At 40.1% G+C, this 16,633-nt stretch overlaps 1 protein-coding gene across 1 annotated transcript; it reads right to left on the reverse strand.

Annotated features, from left to right (window-relative positions):
* Positions 1–212: 212 nt before the first annotated feature.
* On the reverse strand, positions 213–15,816 carry SQLE (squalene epoxidase). Its single transcript, XM_040062085.1, has 11 exons — positions 15,118–15,816; positions 13,166–13,418; positions 12,693–12,873; positions 9,962–10,058; positions 6,674–6,787; positions 4,869–5,040; positions 3,972–4,067; positions 3,275–3,417; positions 2,042–2,138; positions 1,478–1,565; positions 213–747 (listed from the first exon to the last, which is right to left on the reverse strand). Exons 1-11 carry the CDS (start codon positions 15,403–15,405, stop codon positions 555–557), a joined length of 1,722 nt encoding a protein of 573 aa, XP_039918019.1. The 5' UTR covers positions 15,406–15,816; the 3' UTR covers positions 213–554.
* Positions 15,817–16,633: the final 817 nt, after the last annotated feature.

Consider the following 16,633-nt stretch of genomic DNA (forward strand, 5'->3'; position numbering starts at 1 on the left):
GAAATTCAAGATATAGTGACACATCAAGATCTGACATCCTTTACAGTGTCCTTTTAAGTGTGAGCAGACCAGTATCTTAGCCGCAACTGAAACAGAACAGATGCAAATCCTAATGAAATAACCAAATCAAGAATGTTACAATATTTCACAGTAATAAAGTCTATGGAACTACTGAACAGAAAAAAAGCATGAAGGATAATAGCAGCATATGGTTTACAGTTTTCACTTCTCAGTTTATTAATATTAGTGGTGCACTCAGCAACACATAAAGCAAGGAAAGAAATTCTGTCAAAACTGGCAATTATCTACCATGTCAACACTTAATTATGGTCCTTGTAAACAGCTAACTCCTTTTTGAACTTAAATTGCAAAGAAAAGAATATTTACATATAATATATATGTATATAACCACAAAACCAAAATTAAGTTAAAACCTTATCAAGGAAATTGCATTTTGAGGAGACCATAATACAATATTAAATAGTACATGTCCAAAGATTTTGAAGGCATTGTGATTTTCATGCTTTCTTCCTCCAGTCATTCTCCCCTGGATTTTAATAGACTAAATACTTCATTTCAGAGTAAATAAGTGGAAATATTATAGAGCAGCTCCGGTAAAGAATAGCTCCACTACTGAAAATTGCTCGAGGGGTGGTGATCCAGGACTCTGACTTAAAGCAAAAATAAACAGCATACAAGGCCACAGCAAAGAAGTGGCCAATCAGTACCATTGGTTTAGGAGACAACCTGCATTAAAAATAAACAGATAAAACTAGTAAATAAACAGAATCAGAAAGGATTGAAAATTTTCCATTTTACGAATACAGACCTCCATTCAAGATCACACACCCCCTTCTGATTTAGGCAGATCTGGTCCTGCCAGCTTAACTGAAAAATCCAAACTTGGTTCTCTTGGGCTGCTCCACACTGTGCATTCCTTTCTACAGTACAGCCAACATACACTGCTGCTTTCTCTTTATTTCTAGTACTCTTTGTCTACCTCATCTTCCCCCAGAGGAGTATTTTAAACAGGCTTTTCAGTTTTAGCTCTCAGTCCAAAAGGAGAGAAATATAAAAGCACACATTCTCCTATGTTCAGAGTAGTAGGATTTACTGTGCATTCACAAGTTTCAGAGGGGTCATTCAAACACCTTCATAGCTGGAGATTTCCCTGTTCCTTACAGCTTTTTATGGGGGGCCTCACCCAACACTACTCTCAGCTTGCCAAGTAGGAAACATCACCAGCTGCTCTGCTGGTCTGGACTCCTCTACCTTATTCAAATTCTTGTGCCATCTACACTAGGGGCCACCAGCTTTTAGTGGCCTTTTTTATGCAGGGAAAGAAATCCCCAACCTTCAGTATAAACTTAAAATCTAGACTCATGTGGGCCATCCAGCCTGCGTTGAGCCACCTGATGGGGAACAAAGCAGATCTCTCAGGGGCCCACAATAACCACGGCCAGCACAGTGAACTTACACTGAGAGCAATCCAACGGGACCTGAGACACATTCTCCTCCAAGTCTGAAGTAATGGAAACAGGCTTTCTTTAGCTGATGCAAGGAATCTACAAAATTAATTCAAATTAATGAATCAAAGATAGTCAACACGTACTGAAAAATTTTTCTGCATACCTAATACAGATATTAAATCTAGGACTTTGTTATCTATTGTTCTGTTCATTTGAAGCTGGACTTCAAGCTGTTTTTATTTACACAAAGGATAGTCTTACAAAATATCTACATATTTTTGTATTAACTGACTATTGTTTTGTTTATTTTGGAGTTTTTCTTTGGTTTGTTATTTAGCCCTAACTCGAGACTTGCCTTCACACTGCTAAAACTGTCTAAAAAAACTAGGCAGAGAACACAAAAATGAAAATTCTTTGATTGATATATTTTAATATATACATACACACACAAACACATATATGTATGTATGTGTGTACATATATATATACACAAAGAGACATGAACAACTCCTTCCCGGTCATTTTTATCTACCAAATTTATAAATCAGAGGTTATATTTAAGATGTATTTACCATCTGTGGCAGCAAAGAGTTCATAAAGTGCCTGAGCAAGAACATTCACTACAAAGGAATGAGATTTTTTTCTTGACCAGTAAAATGTTCTTTTTGCCTAAAAAAAAAAAAAAAAAAAAAAAAAAAAAAAAAAAAAAAAAATTTCTGTCAGTAAAAACAATGGAACAGTCAAAAGATCCCCAAAGAGGTGAGGTGGCAAGAGTCATGCTCATGGACACATAGAAGGGATTTAGTGATATGCTAGATTGATTCCAAGCTAGGTCATTAAGGAATTTCTGCAACTTGTTGAACCAGTTATCCAGGCTCCCCTTACCTTAAATATAGGGAAAAAAAGGTAGTTCCAGAGCATGTCTCATCTCATCCTACCGAAGGTGTCTGGGATACAGCTGAAACTTCAAGGATAACGCTCAGCTAGTTCCCTCAATTGACTGGTTAATAAATAGGAAAAGACTGGAAGTCTGAGGTGACTAGATGAGACGAAAGCATCTGCATGTGGTCAGGTAAGTCCTGAACTGTCCTGACATCCAGGATTCCTCTAAGTGTTTATCAGTGTTCAATTACACTTTTTAATCATCTACTTGTAGTCTACAATTATACTACCTGTAATTTAGCCAAGACAATATGCCTAATCCCATTAAAAGCAGTAAACAAATTAAAAAAAAAATCTTACTATCTACTCATCAGAATGTTGGGACTAAGTATCACTGAAAAAAGAAACCTTGCATGAACACTGATGGTGCAGATCCTGGGAAGGAAGGATCCCTTCTAACTTACTACCCAGATTAATGCAGCAGGCAAGAGCCCAGAGGAGGCTGAGATGTCTCTTGCAAGACTGGGTACATAAACTCATTATTGTACAACTTCCACTCACACAAGTGTAATGACTCATACCCTCCACATTTAGGTTCAATCTGGCTAAAAATACTCCATTAAAATGGGAATATCAGGTTATCCTAGCAAAGCATCCTGAGTAGACACAGCACACCAGTCTCCCTAAGTAAAGCACAGCAGGTCAGTGTGCAAAGTCCTGAAATGGCCTCGTGCCACACAGCACAGCAGTTTCAGGCCGCAGCTCCACTGGTGAATGCCTGATATCTGATTATCGTAGACAAAACTTTGCAAACTGCTCTGCCTCACCAAGAACTTACTTGTCCCTGAGTTGCATAAAACTTAGAAGTGTGTCACTAAATTGCAGCAGAAGCTGTCTAAAATAAATTCAAAATAAAGAATCACCTTAAGAACATCAGAATCTTCATAAAGGTCTGGGATATCCTGGAGCAAATTTCTCCATATTTTAACATCATTTAAAATAACACTCATTCCTCCACCAGTTAGAGGGTGTCTTATATTATATGCATCTCCTAAAAGAAGAACACCTAGGTAGAAGAGACAAAACAATAGGATAATGCACAATCATTTTGGAAACTTAAAATTCAAATCATCTATTAAAAAAAAAAAAAAAATCAAACTTACTAAGAATTCATTCTCACCAGAAAATAATACGCATAACAACTAGAAATTAAAAAACAAGCCCCACAAAGTGTGTCTTTAAATTAAAAGGCTTAAAACAGCTTTAAGATAATTAAGGTCAACCTATTTTTTCCCTATAGGTATGCGTGTTCATGTGTCAAAGAACACAGTTTTTAAGTTAATTTCTTTAATTTTTTTAATAATTTTTTTCTTAGAAAGGCCACACTTGTATAAGCTTGAGCAACTGAGTAAATTAAAGCAGGTATTGATTTAACATCTGGTGTCAATGTAAACATCCCAGTTAAATTTTGCCCAAGGTACACATTTTCAAAGTATTACTTTTTATAGAAGATTTATGAGACAGTTGTACTGAACAACAAATACACATCTAAGATGACAAAGAATGACCCAGAAGATGCTTATAATGCCTTTTTTCTTCCTTTTATTTCATAATACCCACCTTTCTTGTTTACAGCTGAAGGAGGCAAGAAGCTGGCTGGCATAGTCCTTAAACGATCATTCTGAACTGCTATTAAGAATGGTTCCTTTAAGTGATCTGCAACAACCAAATATTTTAGTTACAGTGGTTAGACAATGACACAAGTAATTTGTACACAATCCATTTTAATCTCTCTCTAGAGATATCACAGAGTCATAGAATAGTGTGGCTTGGAATGGGACCTTGAAGATCATGTAGGGCCAACCCCCCTGCCAAGGGCAGAGACACTTCCCTTACACCAGACTACTCAGAGCCCCATCCAACCTGGCCTTGAACATCTCCAAGGACACGGCAGACACAACTTCCCTGAGCAACCTGTTTAAATGCCTCACCACCCTCACAGTAAATAATTTGTTCCTAGTATCTCATCTAAACCTACTCTCGAATTGAACCCATTCCCCCTTGTCCTATCATTGATGCTCCTGTCAGCAGTCCTGCCTGTGGTGGTGCCCCATCTTTCTTGTGGATTCCCTCCAGGTATTGGAAGGGCATGATCAGGTCCCCCCAAAGCCTTCTCTTTTCCCAACTGAACAAAGCCAACTGTCACAAACTCTCCTCACAGGTGGGGCCCTCCATCCCTCTGGTGAACTTGGCAGCCTCCTCTGGACACATTCCAACAAGTCAATCTCCTTCCTGTGCTGGGGACCTTCCTGTGCTGAATTGCTGACCTCACAGATCTGAGCTGAACAAACTTGTGTATGTTGTTGTGTGGTGCGGAACCAAAGGAGGGTCAATGGTTCCTGAAACAGTCACCATGCATATGGAAAAAGCCACACAGGTCTATGAATCCAAGGAAATGTGTCTCTTTTCTTTGGATATTTAAATGTGACAATTCTGTAGAAGTTTTTCCAGACTTACCAGGTAGTTGTGGATGAATGGTCTCAATCATGTACTCTTTTAAATTTTTTGGCATTTCCCCTCGAATGTCAACAAGGACCCGAGTTTCAGTTGAAGAAATCTTATAGATTAGCACTGGACTCGTTTTAGCTAAAACAAGTTCAGCATAATTAGCTTTAAACTGTGATGCATCCTTAAAAAGGAAAGAAGGAGAAGAAAGATTGAGACTGATTAATGAAAGAGTATTAAACATCAGACATGCAAAATAACTTTCTAAAATACTTTAAAATAAAATCTTGTAATATATTACGCTTGTGTTATAATTCTCTTAAATTAAGAAGTGTTTTCAAAAACAAAGTTCTGAATTTCAGTGTAGCAACAATTATTTTGCCAATACATTTTAGTATTTACTATAATCACTAACTTATCCATTTCCTTTGAATACCTCAACAATATTTAATATATGCCATTGAAAACCAGTAATGTAATCAATGTAGCAGTTTTCAGTAAGACCATTTTGTTTTCTTTTCATAAAGAAAATGGTGGGAGGGAAACAAATCCACTAGTCTAAATATAATTACTTGGCGACACTGACTGAAGAATCATAAGGCCTTATATAATGAGGTCTTAAAGGAGATTCCAAAAGTAGACAAACTTGGGCAGTGATAACTGGATTAGAGACCCAAACAATACTGAAGTTCCCACCAGTCAGTTTTTCCAGTCTAATGAAAATTCTGTTAGCTTCAGTTCATTCTCTCTTAATTATTTTTGCTGTTAATGTATCACTTAATGCAGCAGCCACAGAGTGAAAGATCCAGATAGAATTTCTACCTGGATTCTCCAACCACTCATCTACTAACCCAGATTCCCAGTCCAAAACCAGAACACCACCTTGTCTCTTGAAATTTATAGTTCCTGAAGGCAATATGTACCTGATTACAAGGTACCCCACCCTCAGGCAGCAGCACAGTTTGGGCACCCTTCTGGATTAGAAAACATAGGTGGTTTGACTCACAGCTTCTTCTAGAATGATCTAAAACTCAAGATTTTTACTCCCTGAACAAATACTGTAACTATTTAAAAAAAAAAAAAAAAAAAAGAGTGTCACCAACTTAGGCGCCAGTATCTTAACACAAACCTACGTTCAAAACACCTACATCCAGGGAAACAATTTTACAAGTTGGGTTCCAGGTTTACAATGGTGCCTACTTCTGATCCAGAGCTTAGTGCTAAATAAGACATAGCACTAATATAAAGTAGTACTATGTGAGCTGTAAAATGCTGAAACAGCTTTTCTCAAAAAAAAAAAATTCTGTGCACTGGTTTAGTGAGTTTGGAGCTCAGTTTAACGTAGTTAGGCTGAATCGCAGTCCATTTTCTAAAACACTCCCTTGTTCAACTGTATGCTTAAGGTTAACCCTGTACTCCTAAAATCAGAAATCTAACTTTTAACAACAATATCCACTTTAAAAAACAAAGCCAAAGCAGGCTCAGAGATACATAATTATTTTAAGAGTTGAAAATCTGATCTGTAACTGTACCTAGTATGACAAGGCTGACATAGTAAGAAGTTCCACTGTCCTAGAGCTGGGACTGATCATGCATCAACACTTTAAGAGTTAAAAACATAGAACAAAATTTCAAAGCACTTCGAGCACTTCAAAGCGACACAGAAACTGACAGAACAGCAGGATAAATACTTAAAAGCACAGTTCTAATTGATTCTGTTGGAAAAGGAAATGAACAGCAACATACTTAGTGAAATTCAGACTCACATTACGAAGCAGCAGCATAGTGGCTTATGTAGTATTATACATAAAAGTTACCTTCAGAATGCAACCAACAAAATGAGATGAAACAGTAACTTTGTTGGATATCAAGTTTTTCCTGAATTTGGAGAAAAGTCCATCAGCTACAACTGTAAGTGGAGCATGAAGTTCCTGCAGCATAAATTAAAAATAAAGATAATGCACTGTTAATTTTGCTCCAGAACAGTGAAAAGCAATTCCCAAGTTCTCCTTTGCAATTGTAAATTAGATGCTTTAAAAACAATAAACATCTGAGAAGATCACAGGCCATAATAACAACATATGTATTAAGAAATACTGTGGGGCTTGCCTTCCTTGTATTCATACTTACCTATTTGGTACACAAGCTGATCTAACAATATACTCCAGCTTTTTTAGACATGCATTCAGAAAACACAGCTATGGGAGCTGTGCATAAACTTGGATTAAAAAAAAACAATAAAGAGGAGTATTTGCTCCCTTCAGGCTGTAAGGCTCTTCAGAAGGAAAAAACAAAAAAACAAACCAAACCAAACCAAGATTTCCAAATTAAAGAACGATGCACAAGCAACTAAAAAAACCCAAATCAAAGTATAATAAACTGGCAAGTTGTAACCACATACGAAGACATATTTGAAAGACCAAGCAGGGAACTCTGAATAGCTCCAAGTCTACTTAGGAACTATAACAAATAGTATATATATGGACAAAATACAAATCTGAGTAAACTGATCAGGTTCAGCCTGAAGGTCTGTGCAAATTCTTAATGTTTAACACATACATTGTTCTTGAACATAAGCAAATAATTCCAATTACTAAAATGTATTTTTATGCCTTTTATGGTCATATAAACAACATTATTATATTAGGAAGCATTTAAAGGTTGGTGTTTCCTTCTACCTACAGCTTTCTCAGTGTCAATATGTTTAGTGATTGAACTTCAAATGACAACAGATTTAAACAAGCATTAGTCCTTATCTTTCAGTGATTCCATATGCTTGGCATAAGCATATGGAAAAAAGTATTTCTCCTTTTAAGCTTTCAGTTTGTAAGGCAAAAAAAGCACAGTGTTTCATTAGTACTCCTAGGAAATCTTACTATTGTATGGATCAGTCACTCTTTGAGTGAGTTCCTCTGTGAGAAATTGCCACCAATATTGGAGTGAGTTCATAAAATCATAGAATATTCTGAACTGGAGGACTCACAACGATCATCAAGTCTGACTCGACTTGGTCACACAAACCTTAACATCTTTTGCTGTGTGAAGGGAAGTTGGACAAAATCAGAGAGTAGATATGAGTTAAGTAAAACACGTTTTATGGTGTCTGTGCTCACAGAAGTGAGCTCCTGAGTAGAGTCAACAAAACCTCTTTCCTATGGATTCCTAGCTTGGATGATTGCAAGCTGTAATTATTCCTGCAATTAGACCAAAGTCACCTGTCTATATCAGTTTGCTGCTGTCTAATGAGTGGAACATTCATGATACAATTCTTCCACAGTCAACACAATAAACCTTGAGTCTATTTAGTTGCCTAGTTTTGAAAAATTTTTAAGTTGATGTTTAGCACACTGGCTATTTTGAACGTCATTTAAGAGAATAAAAACCTCACAGGTAATGTGGTAGAGAATGCAGGATGGAAAGAACAGAAAAACACAAACACACAACACAGATCAGCCTCCTTTCTTTATAAAGGCAGGCTAAGGAATGTACACAGGCTTGAGTTTGGGGTTTTTATTCAGCTAAGAGCTTCCTAGCTGCGAAAAATCACAGGTAGGGAAACATAATAAATAGAAATGTTTAATGGAAATTTCTCATATACTAGATTTCTAAAATCAAAGGAGATCTAAGCCAGCAAATGAAACAGCTCTTTCCAGCCACAGAACTTCAGCATTCAGAGCAAAACATGAATTTGTTTACCCCCAGCATACAGACAGGAAACCTAAGGCCTTTAGAACAATATCCAGACTTTCAGGAAAGATGCAGGCTAGAACACTGCTCACCCTACTGCTGGGTCAAATAAGTCACATTTAAAATTATGACAACAACATCCATAAGTGTGTGAAGCTTAAAAACAGAACTCAAACCAAAATATGCACGTTCCCCTTCTACCCCTCTAACAAAATAAAACAAAAACACCCTTCCATGTTGCTGGATGATAAAGCAAATTGAATTTGGGAAATAAACCCCAACAAACACCCTTCCCCCTGCAAAAAATCCTCCTCCTCTCCAAACTCCCTGTCTTTCCCATATGCATGATTCAGTGGTTTATTCTCCTAGAGCAGATTTCCTAATACAGTTTCATTCATATTACATGAGAGGTTAAGACAGACCAAGGAACATGACTTGGAACTCACTCCTTCTCCAGCTGCCTCAAGAGGGGTTCAAGGATGTTGTTACTTCTCTGCTCTCTTGCAGCACTTAGCCATCAAGTGGGCTGAAATGGCATTTGCCTGAGGACAGTCTAAAACCAGTTTGCTCTCCTACAGCATTGGCAAGTACTGTTTAAAAGTTCTCTCCTATATGGTTCTATACTCACCAGTCCCATTTCTAAGTGACTTAGAGATGGAAAGATATTGTTAATAATCGTTAGAGCAGGATCTTACAGCTACTCAGGAACTTCCTCCATCTAGGATGGAGGGGAGCAGGGCATAGGCAGGAGATTCCCATCTTTACCATCAGAGTACATCTACATAAATATAGGCAACAAAGGAACTTCAAAGAAGATTACAAATTTGGTTTTCCTGGAGAATAGGCAGCATATCCAGAACTTCAGTACAGGGGTTCTACTCAGACTGGTCTTTCCTAAACTCTTTAAGTTCACACAGTTTCACAGCATTTAGCCAGCAGTTTAGCATTAAAATATGCCAAAATTATCTTTCTGTCATCCAAGAAATGACAAGACAGAGCTTTCACTATGAGTAGGTAACTTTTTCATTTTCAGTCCCTCACTAAATGGTGAAAGTATATGTGGAAATGCAGACCACTACACGCAGCTGAAGCACAAATCTTAATATATTGGGTTTTTTTACCAGGAACTCTGGAAAGATTTTAATCTCCAGATATATGAATAATGAAACAAATAATGAACTGAATTCTCCAGAGAAACTGAAAGCAGAAGCTTCATAAGAAGTTTTAACAAGAATTCCTATATTCCCAGACTGTATGCCCTAGAAAATAACCTCCCTTTCTTAAATCTTTTGCTTTCTTGATAACTATATTATTTCTGTACCAGTGCTCTGAAATACAAGCTTTAACAAAGTTATATATATAGAGCAACCCTCAATTTTCTCAACAGTTTAAGAAAGATTGTAACAGAAAACTCTCACCTTAGTGTCTCCAGTTTCTTTGTCCTTGTACTGAACACCCACAACGCAGTCATCTTCCTCGAGTAACTGTAACACAGTCCCTTCAATGAATTTTGCACTGACATGAAACAGAGGGGTTAAAACAGATGAGGATTAATGATGCCAGCATTTCGAGGCACTAGACACAGAAAGAAAACAGTATTTTCAACAATGTTGTCTCCACCAACATGGTTTAAATTTTGAAAAAAAAGGGTTCTTGAACACTTTCTGAAGCCACATTAAATGTCAAAAAATGTTGGTCATAAATTTGACTTTGACACTGCATTTGGTTTGATACCTGAATATTCTAAAAACCTGTACTGTTTATCATAAATACCCTGCCACTTAGTAGAGTCCCCCATATGTGCCCCATGGCCCCGTGAGAGATGCTGAGAGGAGTTTCACACCTAATAATGGTCAGAAATTAGGGAGATGACAGAGTCATCCCTGCTAAAAGCTAGGAATCACTGACAGTGCAAGTGAGACCTAACTCCAAGATGAATTAGAGCACAGGATCAAGAGCACTTAACATTTAACATGAACACTAGATAAAAGTCAGCCACATAATTCTCAGAGCAGTCCAAACTAACCCAGTCTGTTTAGGACACTGATATCTAGCTTGTCACCTCAGGAATTCAGAATAGAGTTTTGGTTTTTTTCTATTTCTGCTTTTAAAGTTCTGCTAACACTTAGGTTTGAGTGGAGCATCTCTTGCTTCTATCTGCCAACCAGAGCTATTTTGAGTTCAGAAATTAAATCTGTAAACTTATAATCTCTGTGGGGTCTGAGCTGTCAGACCTGATCACAGCACTTCAGACTTAGCAGCTTGAAATGGGACACCCTGTCTTCCTCACAAATATTCCATATCCAGATGGAATTCCACAACTTTAAGAACTGAGTTGAAGGCGCACCTGAGAATACAACAGCTTGCTATTTTAGACTATTAGAAGGAATAGAAGCAGTTCAATCAATGTGTTTTTTCCTGCATCCAGCGCAGACATTTCAGAGCAGATTGTGACTGGCTTAATTTGCCAGGCAACAGGCATGTTGGCTGTATCAAAATATGAATGGTTATGAGTGAGCACACAACATAAACCTCAACAGCAAGGGACTGCAGCAGCAGGCCAGGGAATCCAAGTCCTGCAAATCCTATTAGCTCTAGGTTTCTTTTAAGCTGTCATTTTAGTTACCTGTCTAAGTGCTCACTTTTTCTTCTCATTCTCATCCACTGTAAGTGAGTTTATAATTATATATAATTAGTCTATTACTATAAACTAATGATACCCTACCTCTTTCTGCTGTAAAAAGAACTTATCTGAAATACATTCATATTGCCTGGTGCTTATAAAAAGGATATACTAATCAGTAATAATTAACCCCTATATCTTCAAAAGCTTTGAATTAAAACCCAAAATCTCCTGACACTATTAAGAGTTCTTGCTCTTTTCACTGCACATAAACATGCAGTTTTCTATGCCACAAATTAAATGGCAAGCAAGCATATACAAAATAAACATTCAAGAGTGCATGGAAAATGGGAAAGAATTTAATTCAAGTCACAAACATGATTTTTGCAAGTTTTGGCTTCAAGGACTGTGTCCAGATACTGGAGTTTTTCCCACAAGCTGAGCACATAGATGCCCAAATTTCATTGCACTTAAGAGCCTCAACAAGGCTTTAGTTTTCAGAGCTAGTGAACACAGTCACCATTAATTTTAACTGTACTACAGAGCAGCTATCTTTGGTGCCACTTTTAGTAATTCATATGATATAATAAATCTGAAAGGAGAAAGCAATTTTCCAGCTCAGAATAAAGATGTTAGATGAAAAATACGATAATGCCATATGTCCCTTTTAAAGGGGCATATGGCATTATGATACTCTTACGGGAAAAAATATTTAGGAGGGAAAAAAGACAACACAAAAAAAATGCCACACAGAAAGCAGCACCTAGAATCTATTCTATTTCAATAAAACTTTGCTTCTCATCTCTTTTATAGAAGAAAGAAAACAGTGAAGAGAAAACACCAGATTTTTCTTTCCATTATGAAAAGAAGTTGTCTTCAAGATTCTCAAACATACAAGTTATTAACTGGAAATAGTGCTCCTTTTTAGTTATTTTGGCTCACTTTTTGTTGTCAAAAAAGAAAGCAAAACAACACACAAATGTAAACGTTTGATTTCTATCATCACTGATAAAATCAGTGGGAAAGCTACATGCTACTGCCCAGTGCAGGTGGGTTGGACTATGTGGTCAACCCCTTCTAACCCAAACTATTCTGTGATTAAGAAATCATGCCAGATTTGCCACTCATGCCTTGTCCAAAGAAGTTCTGTGCACTGCCCACCAAGAAGAGGTCACTACTTCTGGTAAAATGCCAAACTCAAGAATCAGCAGAAGAGAATCAACCTGTGAACTGTTCCCTCACAGAGATGGGCAAATACCTTGCCTAATATTTAAAGATCATACTCCCTTAAAGATTAAGTTGTCCCAAAGGGTGAGATAGATATATATATATGATATATATGATGGGTATGTAACTTATGAGCTTGTCTACAGAGAGCAGAATGAAAAACTACAGCTGTTACTTTCTCTCACTCTTGTTCATCCCAGCCCTCTTGATGGGAAACGGTAAAGGAATCTCATGGAAATGATAGGAACAATGCTTCTGAATCTCAGGATCCCAACTGTGCTGCCCACAACGTGACTCACTTGGGCTCTGCCATAGCTGCCCTTCGGAGACCCATGATAAACTGGCCATGATGAAAAGATCTTCCACTGGCCACGCATCCATCTTCAGATGTTGGATAAGGAATCTCAACCTCCAACTTGCTCTCTATGTCATGAATTATGTAACCATTTACTATTTGTGAATCAATACCTTCTACCGTATCTGCAAGATATAAGCCAACAGATGGATTAAAACAAGTCTTTTAGAAAGCCTAATTATTTATTAAAGGCATTTTTTTACATATGGTCCAATTTTCTTCAGCAAAATATGCACGTTGAAAGAAGAGTATTTTCAAAATAGCAAACTGGAAATACACAAGTGATTTTAATTAAAATGTTAAGTGCAGATAACGCTTTTCTTATTTTTTCCCATAGGCAGGTTTTTCCTAAATACATTGTTGAGTGTAGTAGCACTTGTGTAATACAGATCTATTTACATTTTGAAATGTACCCACCTTCAAGACCCAAGTCTCGAAGAGCATTAAATCCTCCAGGTTGCAGCAATTCTCCAACTATCCTGTCAGGTTCTTTCAGATCCCTCTCTATCACAGTCACCTTCCTTCCATCTCTTGAAAGCACTGTCGCCAAGGAAGAACCAAGGACACCTGATCCCACAATGATAATTTCTGGATCATATTGGGGTGACAATGCTGCATTTGGAGCGGTCTCAGTCAGGTATACATCTGAGAAGTTCACTTCTCTTTTACCCTTTAGAAAACAAAGCCAACAGAGTTACACATGCCAATGGATCTGTACCATAACCTTGTCAAGAGGGCTGACTTTGGAGGAGATCTACTCTGAGCCAGGGTACTGAGGCTGCATTGGTAGCTGGAAGGCATCTTGCAGTTTAGTTTTGTCCAAAATTGAACCTGTCATACTCTACAAGGCAACAAAAGCACAACAAGCAGAGAAAAGAAAAATCAACATCACTGCAAACAAAATCAAGATCCTGGCTTAAACCTGCCCTGCTGATCAAAGACAAACCACAGACAAAACTGTCAAGAGAGATTGAAAGCTGCTATAAAAGGTAGTAAGAAATGGCAGTCCCATATTCTTGTCCTATAAAGTAAGACTGATACCTTTGTGCCAGTGAACCCCTCCAGCACAAAGGCTTTAGCAATTAAAAAGGTATTAGATGTACTGGAAAATGTATTTCTCTGGAAAACATACTCCTTTTTAATTATACTCTAAGTGAACTTACCTAACTAACAAAATAGCAACTTACAGTAATATTCACTATCTATGTTTTTATCTACAATATAGCAAGAGAGGGCAAAACTTAACTATCTGAATTCAGGTAATGCAAGAAATTGGCAAAAGCTAGCTTTAAGAGAAAAACAAAATAAAAATCAAAAACCTTTGCCTTGCAGCCAAAACCAGTTTCATGTTCTTCTGTGGGAGGGGTCAGTGTTCATGTGGAAATGCCCAGAAGTACAGAGGAAAGCAGGCAAATAGTGCTGACCACAGATGTACTGGATATCTATGTCCAGTTCATAGCCTTGGATGGCAGGACTCCAGCTAAGCTCCAGACACCACCTACAGTTCTCCTCTTGTCCCACAGCAAGGCTCATGCAGGGCTCAAGGGAACAGACTAGCTGAGCAGATCCTGTTCCTATTGTACAAGCGATGGGTCAGCAATCATTTCCCAGTCACTCTACCTGCAGTTGTATAAACAAATGTGTTTTATCCATAAATATTAGTAAGCTCATCAAAGAATTCCAGAATGGCAGAGGTTGGAAAACGTTTCTGGACATCGTGGTGTCCAAAGCCCCTGTTCAAGCAGCGTCAGAGCAGACTGGCCTGGGCCCTGTTTTGGATACCTCCAAGGATGGAGACTCTTCCACCTCTCTGGGAAACGCTGCAGTGCTCAGTCACTCTGACAGCAAATAGTGCTTCCTGGCACTCAGAGCAAACATCTTCTGCTTCAGTCTGTGCTCATCACCTTTCATCCTGTGACCAGGCACTGATAGAAAATGCCTTGGCGCAGCCTTCTTTGCACTCTCTCTTCAGGTATTTATTTACAAACAGCCTTCTCTTCTCCCGGCTGGACAGTCACTCAGACTTTCCTCAAAGGAGAGACTCTCCAAGTCTGGAGAATCTCTACAACAGACTGGGAACAACTGGCAAGATATCTTTCTGCTACTATAATAATTCTTTACTCCAAATCTTTCTTAAAACATATTTGTTTTGATGCTATAAAACCCCTGGTCTACCACTTAAGTAAGTTTCACTCTTTCTTTTGCCAACCAAAAATAACACAATATATGACAAATCAAATAGCCACCATCTAAAGACACCCCCTGTCCACCCCTTTTAGCTCTTTTCCCTCACCAGGGCAGAGGGTCAGTGGCCAGAGGGAAGAGCAGCAGGACCTTGCACCCCATGTGCCACATCGAATCCAACTTACCTTTCTGGATTTGGGTTGTTCGACTTGTTGAGATCCCGAGGTGGGTTTGGCCCAGAAGAATCCAACCAGCGGCAAAGCGGAGAGCACATCAGAGAGCACCCCCAGGTGTGACTTCTGCTTTTGCTGCTGCCTCGGGCCCCTGAAGTGGTACCTGTAGGACAGCACCAAGCCGAGCGAGAAAAACACCAGTACGGAGAGCAACACCTCCTTATTAGCGTAAGTCATGAGGTCCCCACACTTTTTATACACGTAAATGAAGGAGGCGATACCCAGAAAGGTCCACATCATGAGCCTCACTGATCCCGGTTGTTGCTCCAAAGCTTCACCGCAGATGGATGCTGAAGAAAATAGGGTTTCGTGGAAGGGATGAAAAAATCTATCTATAGAAAAGCGACGATTTCCTCTCCAATGGAAGGGGGAGATTTCAATGGAAAAACAACGAGCCCTAGAAGAGGAACAAGCCCCACCTCGCCAGGCTGCCACAGGAGCCTGGGCAGGGGTTCCAACACCGGAAAAAAAAAGAATATATAAAACGTCTTCTCAAGAATCCCCTCCCGGACACGCGATGCCGGAGGAACTGGAACTCGTCCCACGGCCCCCCGGGTCACCCCTCCGCCGTGCCCAGCCCCGTTCGGTGCCGGGACTGTCCTACGCTGGCGGCGGCGAGCCGGCCGGAGCCCTCACGCCTGGGGATGAGGCGGCGGCGCCGCGCGGGGCGGGGGGAGGACGGTGCACGCCCAGGGGGGCGCGGCTGATGCTCAGCTCTACCTGCCCGCACCAGGGCACCCCGCAGCCGCCTCACGGAGAGAAGATGCGGTACCGCCGCCTTCCCTCCTTGACCCGGTCCCGGCGGCACCCCGCGACAGGAACGGGGGGCGCGGCAGGGAACGAGGGGCAAAGGCGCGAATGGCGAGGGCGGCCCGCGGGAGGGGGGGCACGGCGGCCATGCTAATGAGTAACGGCCGCCGCCGCCCCGCGGGCACCGCGCGCCCGTGCCTCAGCGGCGCCGGCCAATCGGCGGCGCTATGCCGAGATGGCGCTATGGCCGCCAACCAATCGGAGCGCTGGGAGGGCGGGGCTTGGGCCCGCCGGGCGATGTGACGCCAAGGGCGGGGCGGGGTTGCCGTGGAGACGGGGCGGGGCCGGGCCGCTGAGGGGCGCTGGTAGGCTGAGGGCCGCGGGTGGCGGCCGTGCCGCGACCCCTGCTCGGGGAACACGAAAGAAAACAATGTCCATCGGAGAAATCACAGAATCGTGGAAGGGTTTGGGTTGGAAGCGATATTGGAAGGTTGGGCAGCGACACCTTTTACTAGACCAGGTTGCTCAAAGCCCCATCTAGCCCAGCCTTGAACACTCTCAGGAACCAGGCATCGACGGCTTCTCTGGGCAGCCTGTTCCCGTGCCTCACCACTCTCACAGTAAAGAATTTCTTACTAATATCTAGTCTAAACCTACTCACCTTCAGTTTGAAGCCATTCGTCCTTGTCCTATCACTCCATGCTCTTACGAAAGGTCG

The sequence above is a fragment of the Hirundo rustica genome, chromosome 1 (genome assembly GCF_015227805.2).
Source record: "Hirundo rustica isolate bHirRus1 chromosome 1, bHirRus1.pri.v3, whole genome shotgun sequence".
Classification (NCBI taxonomy): Eukaryota; Metazoa; Chordata; class Aves; order Passeriformes; family Hirundinidae; genus Hirundo; species Hirundo rustica.